General features: G+C 44.1%; 1 protein-coding gene across 3 annotated transcripts in view; it reads left to right on the forward strand.

Annotated features, from left to right (window-relative positions):
- Positions 1 to 2,127: 2,127 nt before the first annotated feature.
- GRAMD1C (GRAM domain containing 1C) overlaps positions 2,128 to 18,007 on the forward strand; it is a 54,213-nt gene continuing 38,333 nt past the window's right edge. For 2 of the 3 annotated variants that reach the window (XM_075034354.1, XM_075034352.1), the window contains exons 1-2: positions 2,128 to 2,281; positions 3,876 to 4,004. In XM_075034354.1, coding sequence (XP_074890455.1) covers positions 2,207 to 2,281; positions 3,876 to 4,004 — 204 coding nt within the window. In that variant the 5' untranslated portion in view covers positions 2,128 to 2,206. Of the gene's footprint in view, positions 2,282 to 2,832; positions 3,667 to 3,875; positions 4,005 to 18,007 lie in introns of those variants that run through there. The other variant, XM_075034355.1, reaches the window with a different exon arrangement.

Consider the following 18,007-nt stretch of genomic DNA (forward strand, 5'->3'; position numbering starts at 1 on the left):
AAACTGTTTCAAGGAATTCCACATCTGACTTGCAAAACTCTGCTGACCAAACAATGTCAAGAGGAACAACCCATTCCTTGAGCGATCACTTGTTGCTCTAGCTTTGGTGTGGTGACACCTGTATCACTGAAAGCAGGATAGGCTAGAGGGAGTATGGTTAAAGGAACCTAAAAGGCAAATATTTCTTCTCTGTTTGAAATGGGTTGGGAGAGAGGGAAGACCTGGACTTACCAGGAAGGAATCACTCCGAAGTAAACTATATATTAACAAGGGAACTGGGACCAAGTGCAGAGCAACATAGCACTTCAGCAGAAAGCTGGAAAGTAGATTGTGAAGGTCTTCTGAAGGAAGTACTAGTGAGTAAAACCAAAATTATCTATGGAAGGAAAAAATTAGAGTCAAAACAATCAAGAGTTTGAGGAGGGAATAACCTGTAAAGTCAAAGGCACCTGGCAGATCAAGAGGAACTGGGACCGAGTTACTGGCTTAGAGTACTGGCCATGACTGCACGTCAGAGAAGTCAGCGTGGGAAGATGGAGCTGGACCAAAGGCATTCCAGTGTCTGATTTAAACCCAAGTATTTGGTGTGTTTCTAAAAAAACACATCACTGTTGTGATGGACAGACTGCTGTTGTTCCTGCAAATGCTGTTTATGTTCATTTCATCCTGTAATAGCAATTCTCATGTGAATCTCCCATTAAAGAGGACATGCCTGAGCAAAGCCATCAGGCCAGCCAGATTTTAACCGAGGGAATACAAAGGGGTTTTAGTGTTGCTGGCAGCCATCAGTTGAACATCAAGCTTCTCCCACTTGGCTAAACCAGTATGATTCAGAGAGCACCTCAATTTTTGGACAAAAAAGAAAAAAAACTGGTCCCCTGAGTGTTGTTGAGAAACGCCTGAAAACTTTGAGTTTCAGAGGTCCAAAGCAAGAGAGCAAGCAACAAAAATAAAATGAAACACACATTCTTTTTTACACTTTCTTGTAAACTTTGGAGACTCACAGTCGGCAGCGTTAAAGCTGTCCTTTCTGGGCCAACAGCCTGGAGGGGACGTCAGCCACAGGGACTTCTGGCACCTTTGCTAATGTATCAGCAGGCAGATATCACAGGGCCCAGAGATGTCCCTTCAGGGAGGGCCTCAACCCACTTTCTGGGGAAGTGGCGAGAGAAGAGGGACAGTGGAACGAAACAGCGCTGCCACGCCAGGCTGCTCTACTCCTCCTTCCTTCGGCTGCCCACCCATCCCTCTTCATCCTCCGCCAGCCAGCCACCCAGCAAGGCGGAGATCTCTTTTTCACATCACAGGGCTCTTCTTTTTTCCTGCGAGGTGACCCGAGGGCACACACCTGCGAGCCACCATGGCTCTGGTTGGGTCCCCTGCGTTGAGGGACACCCTTTTGGTGCTGCCTAACTTGGAGCCCAGCTCCCCAAACCCCTGGGCGCTCACAGCTCGGGCAGCGACCCCCTCTTGGCGCTGCTCAGCAGCTTTAAAAACCGGAGCCTGGGTTTCCTGAGGTGACTGTCCCACCATTTACTTCCTTCGTTTCCCCTCACCCCCCCCCGCTCAGCCCGCAAGCCGGCCCGCACGGCAGCGGGGCGGCTGGGCAGGCCTCCGCCTGCTCCCCTGCAAAACCGGCGGCGGGGCCGGGGAAGCGGGCTCGGGCCCTGGACGGTCCCTCAGACCGCGGCCCGCCGCGGCGGCAGCGCTGGCCGGCGGCCGGGCCCGGGTCGCCTCAGGAGGAGGCGGAGGGCGGGCTTCCCTTCCCCTCTCCCCCCCCTAGGTGTCCCCCTGGAGCGGCCTCTCGGCGGCATTTTTCCGCCGAACCCCAAACCCCTCCTCGTCGGATTTTAGGAACCGCTGTTGAACCGACTGCCGGGGCCGGGCGCCAGGGGAGGGCGGCGGGGCGCGGGGCTTTCCCTCAGGAGGGAGGCAGCTAAAGCCGGCCCCGACTCCCCGCAGCCAGGAGTTTCTCCTGCTGCAGTCCTCACAAACTTTCCACCGGCTCCGAGCCTTCGTCATTAACCCTTGCGGAAGCCGCAGAGGGGGCTCTGGAGCCGGCCGAGGGAGGGATCGGGGGCGCCGCGGCCCTTCTCCTTCTCCCCCCCCTCCCCGACGGCTCCCCCTCCTCAGGAGCGGCGCCGCTCGCCCTTGGCAACCGCCTCGGGCCGGCGCCCCGCGGCCCGGCCGGCGCCTGCCCCTTTAAATGGCGGCCGCGGCCCCGCCGTGCGCCCCGCTGAGGCAGTTAGCGGGCGCCGCGCCGCCCTCGCCCCCCTCCATGGTAAGCGCCGCGGTCTGCCCGCTCCCCGCCGGCCCTCGCCCGCCTCTCCGGCGGGCTCCATGCCCCCGGCCGCTGCCCCGCCGCGGCCCGCCGCCCCCCCGGGCGAGCCGCGGCGGCGGGCTGCGCAGGTAGGTGCGGGGCCGGGGGGGGGGGGCACGGACGAGGACGGGACGGGAGCCCCGCTCCTTTTCCCCCCCCCTGGGGACGGGACGGGCGGGCCGAGGCCGCGGGGCCGCCCCGGAGGCCCGGCGGTAGGGTGGCCCCCGCGGGCAGCGCTGGGAAGCGCCGCCCGCGGGTGCGGGGCCGCCGCCGTCCCCTCCGCCGCCTGCCACCAGCCGCCTCCCCGAAAGTTTTTTGGGGCGAGGCGGGCGCGGCCGGGGGGGGGGGGGGTGGCGGCGGCCCGGCGGGTCCCCGGTGAGGAGGGGCGGCGAGCGTCCCGCGGGGCTGCTGCGGCCCCCGGAGGGAGGGTCCGGGCTCTCGGGTGGCGAGAGCCGCCCTGGGGGTGGGGGAGAGACCCAGCCGCGCCGCGGGGTTGCTGTGGCAGCACCGGCGAGGCGGTGGGTCGGGAGCGTCCCTGCCGCGGCAGTAACGGGTCCGTCCGGGCAGGGAGCAGCAACTGGTGGCGGTTGCGGCGAGTCCGTGTGTTTGCGTGGAGAACCCCCTGCTCTCACGCCACGTAGCCGGGGGGGGGGGGGGGGTCTCTGCCTTCTGCCTCTCGCCCCGCTGTCTTCTCCGGAGCGTACGTACCCCCGGCCTGCGCCGCGGGCTGGGCGGGAGCCTCGGAGGAGCGCGGGTGCTCCCAGCCCTGCCTAGGCATGGGCGTGCGTGTGTGCCAGCACCGCTGCGGTTCTGAGTCGTTCCGGGCTGGAAACCCGGCGTCGTGTCTCATCGATGGGTCCAGTAGTACAGGCGGTGTTAGTGACTGGTCACGGCCCTGGACTGGTTTTGTGCCGGTTTGTTAGGTGGGCTGGGACAAGGGTCTTTCTGGGGCTCAGTTTCCCGTCGTAAAGTAAAACTGACCTCCCAAGTGAAGAATATTGATATCAAGGGAGAAGAGTGCTTGTATTTATAGTAAGCAATATGAGTAGAACTGTTTGCCTCCGAAGCGTTGCGCTCGTATTTATATACAACACAACACACAATTTATAGTGTAACTAACCTTAAGTATAAATATTTGATGGATTTGTATTATAATAATATATGTCAGAGCTCTGCTACGCCTGCGTGACCTTTCTCAAGTTTTGAAAGGTCCCACAGATTCTAGAAACATGTTGCGCGTTATGCACTGACGTCTCATGTTGATATTATTCTAGCTCTAAATGTCTGTGCAGCTTCAATGTGCAAGTTGAGGGGCTGCTGTGGAAATAAAATACCCTGTTAAAAATGTAAGTAATAATTAAATATAGTATACTCTGGAAAAAATAAATGTAAAATCAATTAAAAGGCTGTCAGTGGGAAGTGTTTCTATGCCACTCACCTTGGTAAAATTAGCATGTCAAGTTTCATTTAATATATGCTTGTTAAATGGATTAACCATCGTATTTCAGTTTTCTCCTCTGTTGTTGAATTACATACCTTGTTTCTTTGTTCACAGGAAGTTCATGAAGTGGATCATGGTCTTATTAGCCAGCTGCTTGCTGATTCAGAGAACACTCTTAGTTCGTGCACAGAGAAAATGCAGGGTCCTGCTCAGTATAGCTGGAGTTCTGACTGGAGCTTTTGGGTAATGTGTTTTATCTTTCTTCTAACTTGTGTTTTATTTATAAATATAACATAAGTATATTTTAATTTATATATATGTGTTTATGTACTAGCTTTATATACATGGTTCTCAAGTTGCTTTGTAGTCATGAATTAGTAAAACGTTCTCCACCCATGTAGTGAGGTAGGTAATTTTATCATTATCAGCTTACTTAAGTGTAAGCTGAGACTGAGAGGGGGTGAAATTGTTTACCTGATGTCGTGTATCAAGTTAGTGACAGGACTTCTGTGCCCAGTCCTGTCTCCCAGTTCCTTGCCTGGTGCATTAACCTATCCAAAGTCTCTTTATGCCTTTAGAAAGACATTGTTGATGCTTTTTAACAGTAAGGGCTGAATTTTGATTCTCAGTGCTTGGTAGTTCTTCTGATGCGCTTTCCTAGTGTCTGTTTTTCGTCAGGTAAACTCATTTGTTTTCCACAAGAGTAATTAAGTTTCCTGTGTTCTGTGTAAAGAATGGGATTTGTGAATAAGAAGGGCAGAATGGAGGGGTTCAATCTTGCTCCTCTCCAGGGAGATGCCCCACTGAAAGTGGAGGGTGTAATAATAAATGCTGTCTTTAATACTCTTATCGTGCTTTTGATGGATTTTTTTTTTTTTGTTCCCCCCCCCCCAATGCCATGAGAGAAGGTAAACTTACAGGTGTAGACTTAGAGCGTATGTTTTGCTGTTGGTTTGGTGGATGGGTTGCTGCTGTTAGATGGGGAAGGGGAACACTTGTGTGTGCAGCCACAGGCAGGGTAACACCTGATCTCGTGAGAAACTTAGATTCCCTTCTGCACAGCTCTGACAGTCTGACTCGGGTTCTGCATCAGGTGGGTTCGGTAAATTGGCATGCTTCATCTCGTGCATAGGAACATCATCTGGACTACCATGTCCTAGTCCTGATGAGGTCATCCTGCTCAGCAGGTGAAAGATTAAGTAACTAGCAAAGGCCATAGGGAATCTGTGGCAGAGCTTCGAGCCCAACTGGGGGATCAGATTTCCCAACTCCTTATTTATAAATCTAGCTTGTATGTCTTTTCATTCCTCCTTTTCAAACTAAGCATATGTCCTAATGGTCAGAAGATTGATTTTGCATCTCAGGCCCTAGCATAAACTTCCCCCAAAATACATGTGTAGTTTTAAACTGAGCAACAGTAGTCTGGAGCCAAAGGAAATGGGACAATCCGAATAAATCCCAGCAGGTTGTAGAATTGTGTTGCTAGAGAGCGAGTACTTGGGTCGTTCAGTATTTTCTCCACTGTTCCTACAGCTACAAAGGCGATAAAGGGCCGTTCTGCCTGTGCCCTGCTGTATCTGTACTTGAATCGATAGTAAATCATGCTGCACAGACATTGTAACTGCTAGCTATGCTCTCATGAGACTGCAAATTAGATTGTGTAAACTAACTCTTGATGGTTTGTATACAAATGTTAATGCAGTTGGCAGTTTGTGAAGAAGAAACCTGTTTAGGTCTTAGGGTCAGTTTGTTGAACTTGGACATGCAGTTAGCAGCTCAGTCTTTCCTTGATAAACTTGGCAATCTAAAATAAAGTCAGTAAAGTATAATATATGAAGAATGTAACTGTGCTATTGGCTTTCCATTTTTAGGTTTCACACACAAGCCAGAGATTAGAGGTTTCTTTGAACAGAGCTTTAGGCATGTAAGGTGCAGGGTATTGTGTGTCCTCACAGTGCCGCTTTCTGCTTCCTGTAGTAACGTGTGCTTGTAACTTCAGGGGAATGGGATTCTTCTGCAGTGGCAGCCGCTAAGAGAGTGTGAGATGTTGTCCGGTATAGTTAAATGCTTGCCTTCTGTCTATGATTTATACTTCAAGATCTCAGTATTTGTTTGAAGATAGTGTTTATCTGGTTCTGCAAATATGACCTTGCAGTTAAAACAAAGGAATTGTGTAAATACTTGCCTCTTGTAAGATAGTGGCTTGTAATGTTCTAGCCATACCGTTTGTCACTGATTAGTTTTAAAAACCTCTACCAGTCTGGTTATAGGAGGCTGTGGTACTCATTTTCTCAGCCTCAAGGGGACTGAACTTAGAAGTAGCAAGAGGCAGAAAGTCACAAATTCAAGGCAAAAATTAAGATCTTCTAATTAAAATGTTATGTCATTGGCACATTTCCCTGGTCTTCTAGACAGAAAATGTGTTTTAATAACTTGCATGGTTCATGATCAGCTGCTGACTATATAAACAAATCATTAAAACTCCCTAAATACTGAGTCACAGTAAATGTGTAGGTGATAACACGGAAGGCAGCTTGTTGCAGTGTGCAAAGCATGTGTCACTGACGTTTGGCAAAGGATGATCTTAGTGTCCTGTGGCAGGTGTGGATTTGTTATGCTCATTCCTGAAGTCAGTAGAACTAAGGAATTGCTACAAGACTAGCCTGCAGTAGCATCCAGGGATCAGCTTTGTTGCCTGGGTTATTTGCTTTGAGAGGCTGCACGTTTGTGACAACTTTGGTTTGCTCCAAGGATTTGTTTCTTCTAAATATGTACTCTTGTTTCTCTGATGATGGAAACCAAATGTGGATGTTAGAGCCTGACTGGTTTGACTTCAATTTTTCATGGATTTGAGTGGGAGTAGGCAATTGTGCCATGCGTCTAAGTCAGGCCAGGTATCATGAGTGCTCAATAGGTGTTGTGAACACATGTAATTAGCAGCAAGCTAGGGTTGGGAGCCTCTGGGATCTCTTTCCTGGCTATGGTGAGTGGGGAGAAGGAAGGGTAGCAGAAAAATCAGCAGGGAAGGAAGAAAAGAAGAGAAGTCTATTACGCATAATTTTTCCCCATCTCTTAAAAAAAAAAAAAGTAATACTTTGGATAGCTTTACTGAAAAGTTTTGAGAAAGAAAGAATTTTCTGTACTACTGTAAGCAATTTTTAAACTGGTAGTGTTACAAACTGCTGTTTTTAAGGTGGGTGGCTTTTTGTGGGTGGCTTTTTTTTTTTTTTTTGAAGACCATTCTCTGGAGGTGGACAAAGCTAGACTTTTACAACCTCACTGGTAGAAGAAAAAAGTTTGCTTGCAAACTTCATCTCAGGGCTTACTCTCTTCACTGGAGCCTGTAAAGCTTGCATCTACTTTTGATTAAATAGTTCTAGTCTTGGCAACTGCAAATAGAAATTATGAAAGTCAAAGATGCTTTGGAAATTAAATTACATCCGGAAGCCCTATCTCAAGATTCTGAATTCACTTTTTATCCTTTTTACACTCTTCATACTGAAATATAATTCAATTTAATATCCTTGGAAGAAGAAACCCATGAAAGTCTTAAGTGTTCTGCTACTGTAATGAAGAAGGTAAAGGTGAATGAGGAAGCTAATGAAAAGGATTCTTGTATCAAGAATGAGGGTGTTCTGAGGACTCTAGTTTCTATTAATAAACAGTCAAAGTTCATATATGTCTACAATAAGAAGAATGCCTGTGGAAAGAAAGAACAAAAAAGTAAGTCCTTCCATTGCAATGAAAAGGTAGGTGGAAAGAGTTGAAATCAAATGAGCATCTCTCAGAAAATTGCTTTTATCTGGGAGGCTTGTTTAAGAATTTGGAAATGTGAGGTGCCAAGGAGGTGTTGGAAAGAAAATAATAAAAGAGGCTTTAAAAAAGCCAATTTGATTGCAGTGTAATGTCAGTTTAAAGAGTTGGTCAGTGTGAAGGGGTGCGACAATAGAAGCAAACAAGTGATACAGTGAAAGTGAAAATAAGCCTTTTATTTCTCATAATACAGGAATAAGTGAAGTTTTACAAGATTTGGAAAAGGATTTTGATTTTTTTACAAACATGGATTTAGTCTCTATGAGAAAGAGCTAGTCTGTGGGAGTTTGTGAGAGTACATATGCCAAGAACACAATAAACATATATGAGTCAAACATGCACAGGGGGGATGCAGATATACATTACAATTTGGAAGATAACTTATTGCAGCGCAGATACAAGTTGACATACTTTGAGTCCAAGAGTAGTAAGGGTTAGATGAAATATTTCTTGCAGCTACAGTTGTTTGAATGCTCCTTCCACCTTTCTCTGAAGACTACTGTTCACTCTGGGAATGGCTTACTGGGCTTGTTAGATCAGTACCTATGTTTTGGCAGGCTGGTGTTTAAGGCCCTCTGACAGTTGCTTCATCTGTTGTGTTGTGTACTTGGTGTGTTACTTCTGAAGAAAGCTTTTCTTCTCATCTGTGCCTCCAAATGCTTGGGTTGTGAAAGAGAGACGTCACGGTTTGTGACATCAAAGGAGGATTTTTAGCCTTCTTTTTATTTGCTGGTATGAAGCAGTCTGCTAAGGAGGATGAGAATTGGAGAAATGCTGTAGGTCTCAAAAGAGAATAAAAATCTTAAGCACAGTTATGCTGTTTTTCTTCTGAAATGTCATAACTTTAGTCTAAATAGCTTTTGCTGTACTTGTAGCACTGGCTTGTTTGTTTACCTATCTGGAAGCTCTAGAATAAGTGCCTTTTTTTAGCCCTGTGATAGAACTGATTATAGAGAAGCAGCATTTTAAAATGGTAAGAAAAGATAAATGGTGCAGTTCTGACTAGCCCTTGAACATGGCTGATTAGGCTAAAATGTTTTTCTCACTTCTTTTCACCCTGGGAATCTCTTTATTGCTGTTGAAGCAGCTCCAAACTGAGCACTGGGGTAGATCTGACTGCCATCAAGTTTCAGCCTGTTCTGAAGAAAGACTGGCAGTTTGGTGCCCTGTCTAAATAAGCTTACCCCAGCTGCAGCAGTGGGAGTTTCTATATAATATGTATTATTACACACATCTAAAGAGTTAGTCTAGAACCTGAAGATTAAGTTTAATAGATCAAGAAGAAAATACTTCAGATTCATGTGATTTACTTTTTTTTAAGTCACTGGGAGCAAAACCATTGGAAATGCAATATAGTTCAGAAAATCAGCATGGAATTGGTTGAATGGTGATATCCTTTTAATGAAAGGGTAGTTCATAGCTTGTCTCTTAAACCCTTTGTTCCACAACTCTAGGAGATAGAAGTAAGCTCTGGTTTTGGCCTTTGTCGTTTGGTTACAGCTTTGTTATTCAGCATTTCTGCAAACAAGCAGTGGTGTAGCACTGTCTTTTTTAAGTCTGCTACAGGTGAGCTACCTGCATCCCTTTGGAGGGAAAGAAGATGGGTAAACAAAACTACAGGATGTGATTGTTTGGTGGTACATTTAATTAAGTCATTAGCAGCAACTAGGAGTAGAAAATTCTCCAGGAGATAATTAAAGAAAGAAAAAAATCAAAATCTGAAATATTTTGTTGATGTTTAGATGATTTGGGACACATACTTACCTATCCAAAAACACAAGAGCGTTTTAGACAGGAGTATGTGGCTTTTCTGCTAATGACTACTCTGGAAGTTATATCTTATGTCATCCCATGTAGCAGATGGTTATGCACTAGTTGAGTTATGTCAAAATTCCTTGGTGATATTGGCAGCATTCTAGAAATGATGTGGAGTAAGTGGTTTTTGGTTTTTTTTAGGTAGTGCTTTTTTATTGAAGTTGCTTATCGAGTCAGTAAAGCCTACACTTCAGATATTTGTGTATTTATTACTGCAACCCCCTAAAGCCCCGAGGGAAATGACAGATAAAGTCATTCAGGACTTTGGCCTGCTCATATGACCTCTCAGCTTCTCCTGTTTTCTGCTGTGCCTACACACCAGAACTCAAGATATCGCCCCTTGTTCAGAATGAGTGGAGGTATGTGACCGTGAATGATGGTGTGTATGTAGCTCTGACCAGCTTGTACTGATATACATGTTTCCCAATAGCTGACCCTTTGCATTCCATTTTAATATAAAATTGAAGAAAATTTGTGTGTGATCTCTCTTTGCTGGGAATGGTTCAGTCAAATCTGGTAACAGCTTTTAATACAGAAATGACTAAGAGTAGAATCTGCATTTGGTTTCTAAGATAGAAAAAGATCAAACTAGATACTTCATAGGAAAAATTTGGGGCAATTGCTTGGTGAGTGCTATTTTCCATGTAATTTCAAGTGCAGTAGGGCTACTGGCAGGCTTAATGACATGACCAGTCTCATTTATACCAAAACAGTTAATGTAATTGGCTACAATCACTAGTGCATTAACTATGTAACTACCATTGTAGTTTGTTTAATATGCTCCTTCAGGTTTTCACCACAGTCCTGAACCGAAGTATTTATGTATCCTTCTATGAGTTGCTGAAAAGTAAATGAGACCGAGAGCAATTACTACCAAGAGGGTTGTTTGTTTTCTTCATGACCTTTTTTCCTGACCAATATTTGGGGACTGTTACTAAACTTAAATACAGATCAGAGATGCCAGAGTCCAGTTCTGGCAAGGTAAGGAGGGAAAAGTGCAACTGAGGTATGCCATTCTTCTGCTTCTGTATTTGGCTACTTTTGTATTAAGTAATCTTGATGGCACTTTGTTGCAGGTAAGGAAGACAAGAATTCAGAAGTAATGTCTTATAGTTACTTTATTGTATGAGTTTTTTCCCCCTCCCCCCCAAAATCTGGGGGTTTTTTTCCACTATTAGTTAAATGGATCAAGTAAGTCCAAAGATGAGCAGTCTGAATTTTTTTTTTTTTTCATTTCTTAGGCAGCCTGCAGTGAAAGATCAGGTGAAGGAACAGATGTTCTTAACAAATAACATTGGCTAATTGTTTCACATACATGCTGTAGGAAGAAATATGAGTCAGATGAAACTGCTGGTCTGAAAAGAATGTATTTTTTATCCAAAAGGAAATCATCTTGACTGAGCTTTTAATTGCCATTGCATCATATTAGTACACTTCTGGCTGTTGAAGCCTGGACAATGTAGCTACAGGACTCAAAATTAAACTGGGGAGCAGACAAATTGAGCTAAACGATAACTTTGTGCTGGGAGGGGGACAAACTTTCTTCAGTTAAACAATGTTAAAATAGTAACTGCAGAGTTCATACAAACACACTTGGTTTATTTGTATTAAGTTTGTTTTAGAACTTGATGTATCACAGGGTTTTTTGTTGTTTTTTTGTTGTTGTTTGGGGTTTGTTTTCCTTTTTTTTTTTTTTTTTTTTTTGTTAAATCCTCCTGCAGTAGATGAAATTACTAAAAGAAAACAAAAACGTTGCTTGAATGCTGCATCTTTGAAGTCAGGAAAGTAGGTACAAATCCACAATTTGTCCTTAAAATGAAAAGAAGCTAGGTACTTAAGACCCTTGTGAACTTGGCTAGTACTAGTGTCTTGGGGAGGCAGCATGAAACATGGTCTCTGGCAGGGGCGTTATAGGCATAATTTTACTACCACGACCAAAGAACATATTGCCAGCTATGGATGGTATTGATGAGAATGCTGAGTAAATCCGAGATTGGAGCATCTTGTTTCCTGGAAGCTAAAAGCACCTTAGTTTCCAATTCAGAGTTGGGGAAGATGTTTGTCAATGGAAGTGTCCAAATCTCTTGAACTTTTTGCTCAACCTTCTTATTTAAAATTTAAATCATAGAATCATTTAGGTTGGAAAAGACCTTCAAGATCATCGAGTCCAACCATCAATCATGCCCACTAAACCATGTCCTGAAGTACCCTGTCTACTCGCTTTTTGAATACCTCCAGGGATGTTTCCAAACTCAGAGGTACTTGGTAGCCGTTGTATAAAGAATTATATTTGAAATTATCAGCCTTATTGCTAACTGCAAATGTGTTTAGTCAGCTGAAGATGGCATTATCTTTTAAACAGGAAATGCACTTAAGTCCCTTTATGCTCGTGCTACTTCTGAGGCCTGAGTCATACTGGTACCCAGGCTTTGGTGGGGCCTTTTTGAGATCACTTTGAGTCTTCTTACTGTCTTTCTGATGGAAAGAAATGGCCGATGAATATTTTTCTGTATAGATTTGCCTCCCAATGTCTTGCTGCTCTTCTAGCACACAGAGATTCCCTGTGATGTATCTGAGCTTTGCTTTGGGAAGGCAGAAGAGTTGCCTTGTTTTTCTGGTGAAACCAGTTCCTGCTATTTACATATGAAGCTGATCTTGACAACAGAACTGTGGGCCATCTAAAGTGCCACCACCCAGCTAGGTGCACAAACACAACTGCTTTAGCCTAGTGAGCAGCTGTAGCTGGCAAAATGACTGTAAATATAGCCCCATTGTGTTCAATTATCTTTTCCTTTCAGGCATTCAGACTTAAATCTGATTGTACCACTGATTAAAATGCCTTGAAATGCATTTTTCTGTTTCTTCTCTCAGCTTCCTCAGTAGGGCTGTACTAGGAGAGGGATCTCTCTTCCCTGCTGTTGAGTCATTAGCTCTACATTCAGCGAAGTGCCCAAGGGGATCTGACTTGTAGGAGGCTGGGCCTTCAGTGAGTGAGGTGGATGCACCAGAGGGACACCTGCCTCTTCTTCTATAGCTCTGAAACCGTGCGTGTGTTGTGATAGCTTCCAGGGATGCCGTCTTGCAGCTGGGGATGGGTGGGTGGTGCCATGCAGCAAAGAGGGACTCCACAGCCCCTCGCTGCTGTAGTGGCTCGTGGTCTGTGCAGGGTGAAGCTCCTATGCAGCCTGCTGTTTTCTCTGTAGTCCTCCTCACTTCCAGAATAACTTCCTACACAAATGGCAGTCAGAGCCTGACTTCATGTAGTTACTTGCAGAAGCGCAGCGGGCAGGTCCTAGGTAAGGCAGGGGGAAAGGGACAGACGGCACAAAGAAAGCAGAATAGATGTGTGCCTTCTGTTCCCCTTTCAGAGCAGTCGGAAGGATCTGGTGGGCATGCAAAGCCCTATATCCTTTGCCTCAAAGTGTCTGCTCCGTACCTATGAAGAACTGAGCTCTGGGCAGCTGACAGAGGGGTGGGTGGTAGTGTACTCATTTTGGGAGCTTGGGGTATGCATGAAGCATGCCCTGATCTCCTCCCTGTCTGCCCTGGAGCTCAGACTGAGGAGGTCTGTTAGCAAGGGCTTGACTTACAATGAGGGCAATGGCCAAGTCTTGTGTGAGAGTAGATTTGGGTCTGTGCTGAGTTACTGGGTGTAGATGTACTCTATCTTTAAGACTGGTGCATGAGCTGCAGCCTTCAGTGCTGCAGAGAGGAGGAGCAGTGGGTATTGGGTGCTCCTTTCCAAGCTGGTGTTTCCCTGGTGATGGTACTTTCCTCAGCTGTCCCCTTGGGGACTTTGGTGAACTTGAAATGACCTATGCTACTGCAATCTGCCTCCCCAAATCCGTTTAGACGATAGTGATTTTTAGATTGGAGCTGGGCAGCTCTAGGCAAACCAGCCCCCTGCTTAAGTTTTCTTTGACCACTTGCTGCAGCATTTGTGTGCGTGTTCTGCAAGGTTAGTGTGTTCCAGCCTGTTTTCCAAGCTGGCGTGCAAGCAGAGGCTGGCAGAACGCTAGCTAGCTCTGCTGGATGGTGTCCAGCACCGGCTCTGAGCAAGTGGGTGAGAGAGGGGGGAGCCGTAGAGGCTGCCTGAGTGCTGGCCAGGGATTTGCATGGGTTGGAACAGGCTGCAGGCAGCTAGAGGAGGAGGAGGTATATGTAGGGGGTGTGTGTCTTCTGACTTTGCGTTAGCTTCATGCCTCAGTCAGTTTTATTTCTGAAATGGAGCATATGCTTTGCTCCTCACTGTACATGTCGAACTTTAGATTTTATATCCAAATCGGAGTTGTTACAAAAGTACATTGGCTTTACCATTTAAAAATACTTCAGAATGTTTATTTGCAGAAAGAAACTACTGAATACTACAAAGTAGTTGCTTCAGAATAAGCAGAGGATTTTCTCAATCCAAACTATATATTTTTTTTGTTTTCAGGGAAAAGTCTATAATTCTACTAATGACAAGAGGCTTTCTTACCAATGGTAAGAAGGTTATCAGCTTGTTTCGCAAGGACCTTGTTGGAATAGCTTCAGCTGAACCCTATTTCAATGAAATGTAATAGCTTGTGAAATTGAGCTAATTCCAGTGGGATCTGAAGGAGAAACTTGGGAGAGTTCCTCATATGTTCTAAACTGAAATACTTTGTTACAAAATTTTTCCAGATCTTTTCTACCGCTTTTTCTAAAGAACTTTAAGTAGTACAACCAGTTAAAGATTTTTTTTTTTTAAAAAGTTCTCCAAACAAATACCTCTACATCTTGAAACTTTTAAATATTAAGTCTTTCAGTTTTCTTTCTGCTTGGGAAGGAAGCCACATGTCGGGTCAATGATGGCTTGATGAGATTGATGTCCACAGTGGAGCTGGTGAGGGCTGGACTACTGGTGAGGTGCTGTGGCACACAGTGCTTTTGATGTACTAGATCCAGTCTTTAAATAGGAGCAGTCTCTCTTTCGGAATTACATAATTCAGTCAGTTTCTTGACACTGGGTGTCAAATACTTTGTAAGTGGGCATCCAACATTTCAGAAGCTCTCCATAATGAAATAGTTCTGAGGAGTTTCTTCCTACATGGATTTTTGTAAGCTACCAGTGTTAGTGCTAAATAATAGTCCGTCTGACATTTTTAGCGTGCCTGCCCATGCATCTGTGAGAACTAGTTCATAGTAACACTCATTTTAAGGGGACTAGGGACTCTGTCTTTAGCCTTGTTTATGGGATCTCATAGGATTTAACAAACCACAAAACCCCCAAGCAAACAAACAATACCCTAGAAAATACAGTAGCTTGAGTAATTGCTCATGACCTGTATTCTAATATCCCTTCCTTGAAATTTTACATGTTGTATTTCCAACAGAAGAAAGACATATGTGCACCAAAACTCTTACTGGATGCTGCTCTGTCTGTACACAGATGCCACTGAAGGAGAACTGCCATTGGTTTGTTTTGTGCTCAGTCACTAAGAAATGTTAAAATCTGTTTCTCCTTCAGCCTCTGCAAATAAGAGGGGGGCTGGGCCACAGAAGGGGATGTAATGACCCTAGTACATAGCCCTGTGCCTGCCAGTGGCCCACTGGAAGAGTGCCCTGTGCTTATGAGAGTCCCCTCTCCAGAGAAGTAAAGAGTGAATGAAGAGCAGCATATAATGAATGTAAGTAAAATAGTCCTGGTCCCCTAAACTCTTCCCCCTCCCACTGTGGCTATGAGCTTGTTTCCATTTCCTTGAGAGCATGGGAACTTTTGGAAAGCAGGCTCCTAGGGAATACAATGGCTGAGCCAACCCTGGCAACAGTTGCTTGTTTTTCTCTCTCTTTTTTTTTTTTTTTTTTGACATGCCTCGTATTACCTATGAATTAAATAGAACTGTGTGGATAAACAGGTGTGATCAAATAGCTCCTTATTTAAAAAAAAAAAAGTGGACACTCTGTACACATCCAGTCCCAAAGTGCACAGTGTACTGTACATAGCACTGTAAGTCACCTTAAGTAAGGTGGTATTATTCTCAGGTCCTGTGAGTGCTTCTTTCCCTGTGCAAGTTTAATGTTTTTGTGCTTCAAGAGAGAAAAGAACAGTAAGTTACTGCTAGTAAAGTTTGAGTACTCAATAATTGAAAGTTATTTCTAACTCAAAATTTTTCTGTGATTCTGTCAAGGAATGGTTAGTGAAAATAGGTCACTGTAACAGAGTGGATCTGGGCTGTTTGCTTGTGACAGGGTAAACAGAACAAGTCTGACACTTTCAAAATACATCCTTGTGCTTGTTTTCAGAAGAAATGGAAAAATGTGCCCTAGAACTGTGAAAAGATAAGGGAGACTGGTAGTCATGTGGACTTGAGCTTCCACTGTGATTCTGTGCCTAAAAGCAAATGTGAGTTGGATTTGTGTGTTTGCAGTGACTCCTGCAATGCTACATCTAGCTTTCAAGAAGCACATTGAAAATAGGACAGGATTCAGAAGAGCCATGAGAATAAGTCTGGGAAAAAAAATAACTTTTTGCTAATAGACTTGAGAAGCTTAATACCTACCTCAAAAGAAGATATGGGGTAACTTGCTCACAATCTGAAAATAATTCATGAAGTGAAGACAAGATTAACCAACAGACCACTAGAAGAACTAACCATAGCTAGGATGGATTTTTCCATTGGGGTGACTTTTAATTTAAGAAGGTAAAATATGGTTTGTTTTGTGTGGGTTTTTTTTCTTTCCCAAAGGGAACTATGGTAATTGCAGCTCTGGTTTTGAAGCAGGAACTAAATCGTGAGCTAGCTGTGGCTTTGTGCATTATAGGTTAGATTGGATGGTCGTAATGAACTTTTCTGGACTGAAGAAATGACTGCAGTGGGATCAACATTTCTCTGATGGAAAGCTTGTCAGACTTGGCACATTTTACAGGTAGCCTCAGCAGAGAGACCACCATCTCAGTGTGCCATGGTAGTTGTTCTTGTGTTTATAGATAAGTCTGCCTGAATCTGTTTTGGAGTATGTGAAGTCTTAAGTTTGCCTGCCTTATACTGCTAAATGAGGCTTTTATTTAGGGCTGTTAACTTAGCTCTCTCCTAGCCTACTGAGGCTTTAGTCTCACTGGAAGTGGGATCTTGGTATGTTTTCTTTGGTTTTGGTGTTTTTATTTCTCCCTTACCAGATAAGTTTCAAGAATACATGTAGTCTAAAGTAGTCTTTTTGTATAAAATCAAACTCCTCTCTGATTCTATGTTGCTCTTCTGGAGGCTGTTTTCTTTTTCTTTCTCCTGATGCTAAGAAGGATTTTAGATGAATTTGAAGTGGGGGAGGAACAATGCATTCTTCAGTAGAAATGCAACAATTTTTGCCAGCATATTTAATATTTGTTTTAATGTGCTAGTGTAGGATTAAAAAGTACTTTCATCCTAACCTTACTAATGCCTCCAGATTTATTTTTGACCATGTCTAGAAACTTCATTGGAAAGTACAGGTCAAGCTCTTCTGTCTTTGGGGAATAGCACATCAGGTGGTCTTTAAGTAGAGTGCAGAGATAGTGGCATGGATCTGCTTGCTTGTAGACAGAGGAGCAAAGCCGTGCATCTCATTGGCCATATTTTCATGGTGAAGTGAGGCTTCTGAGCATAAAAGGGGAGTAGGTCGGGCAGCTTGCTTATTAGGCTTGTTTGATTCTGGGACCCCAAGGACTCGGTGGTAACTGATACTAAGACTGAAGCTCAGTGGGAGGCATGTGTGCATCTCTCAAAATGAGGTGACATCAGAGTTGTAGTACTCTGGTGGTGAGGTCAACTTATCTGTGTTCTCGGCCGTTTGTATTCATAGCTGCATGTTAAAAGTATAGAATGCAAATTATCAGGTAACGTGGGTTTTGTGGTGTCTCAAAACAAGGGGAAAACACTAACAAAGCAAATGCAAAATTATTACTGTCATTAGCAAATGTTAAAAAATGTGCACGCCGTTCTGCTGAGGTTGATTGACTATTTGCATGCTTAGTGATAATATGCAATCAAATAATTTCCTAACAATTAGCATTTTTACTGTACTCCTGGGAGAAGATGTAGCTTAACTTTCTTCTCCAGTTTGCTAAATGGCTCAAATTACTTACAGTGTCCACACTTTGAAGATGTAAATGTGAAGGGAAGCTGTTTTTCTAACAGGCTTCTATCACATAAATAGCTCAGCTTAGTGCTATTTAAGTTAACATATTTTTTTCTGGAACATGACTTTATATAGTTGGACTCTGGTCCATTTCTAAACAAGGTATAAGAATCACTTGGTTATGTGTCTTCAAGTAGTATCTGGTTCTTGCATAACTGTCTTCTGTGAAACTTTCTGGATGACACTGAAGAGGTTTTTCTGCTTATGAAATTTTATAGGTTTCTGGTTTATTTTGTGGCTTCAGATAAAGAATGCTAATATGTTGTTGGCTGGACTTCATTTTCTTAGCGATTAAATATAGCATACTCATAAATGCCTAAGATTATCCTCGGGCAAAGTGTTTGCCTGATGACTTATAATTAAACTTAGAAATGTGCATGTGTTAAAAATGAGTTGCTGTTTTCATCTCTTAAATGCCGTACTACAGTCTAATTTATGCCTTTCTTCTTTTAATATTTGATGGTAAGTTTTGTAACCCAGAGATG

This window comes from Buteo buteo, chromosome 8 (assembly GCF_964188355.1).
Source record: "Buteo buteo chromosome 8, bButBut1.hap1.1, whole genome shotgun sequence".
Classification (NCBI taxonomy): Eukaryota; Metazoa; Chordata; class Aves; order Accipitriformes; family Accipitridae; genus Buteo; species Buteo buteo.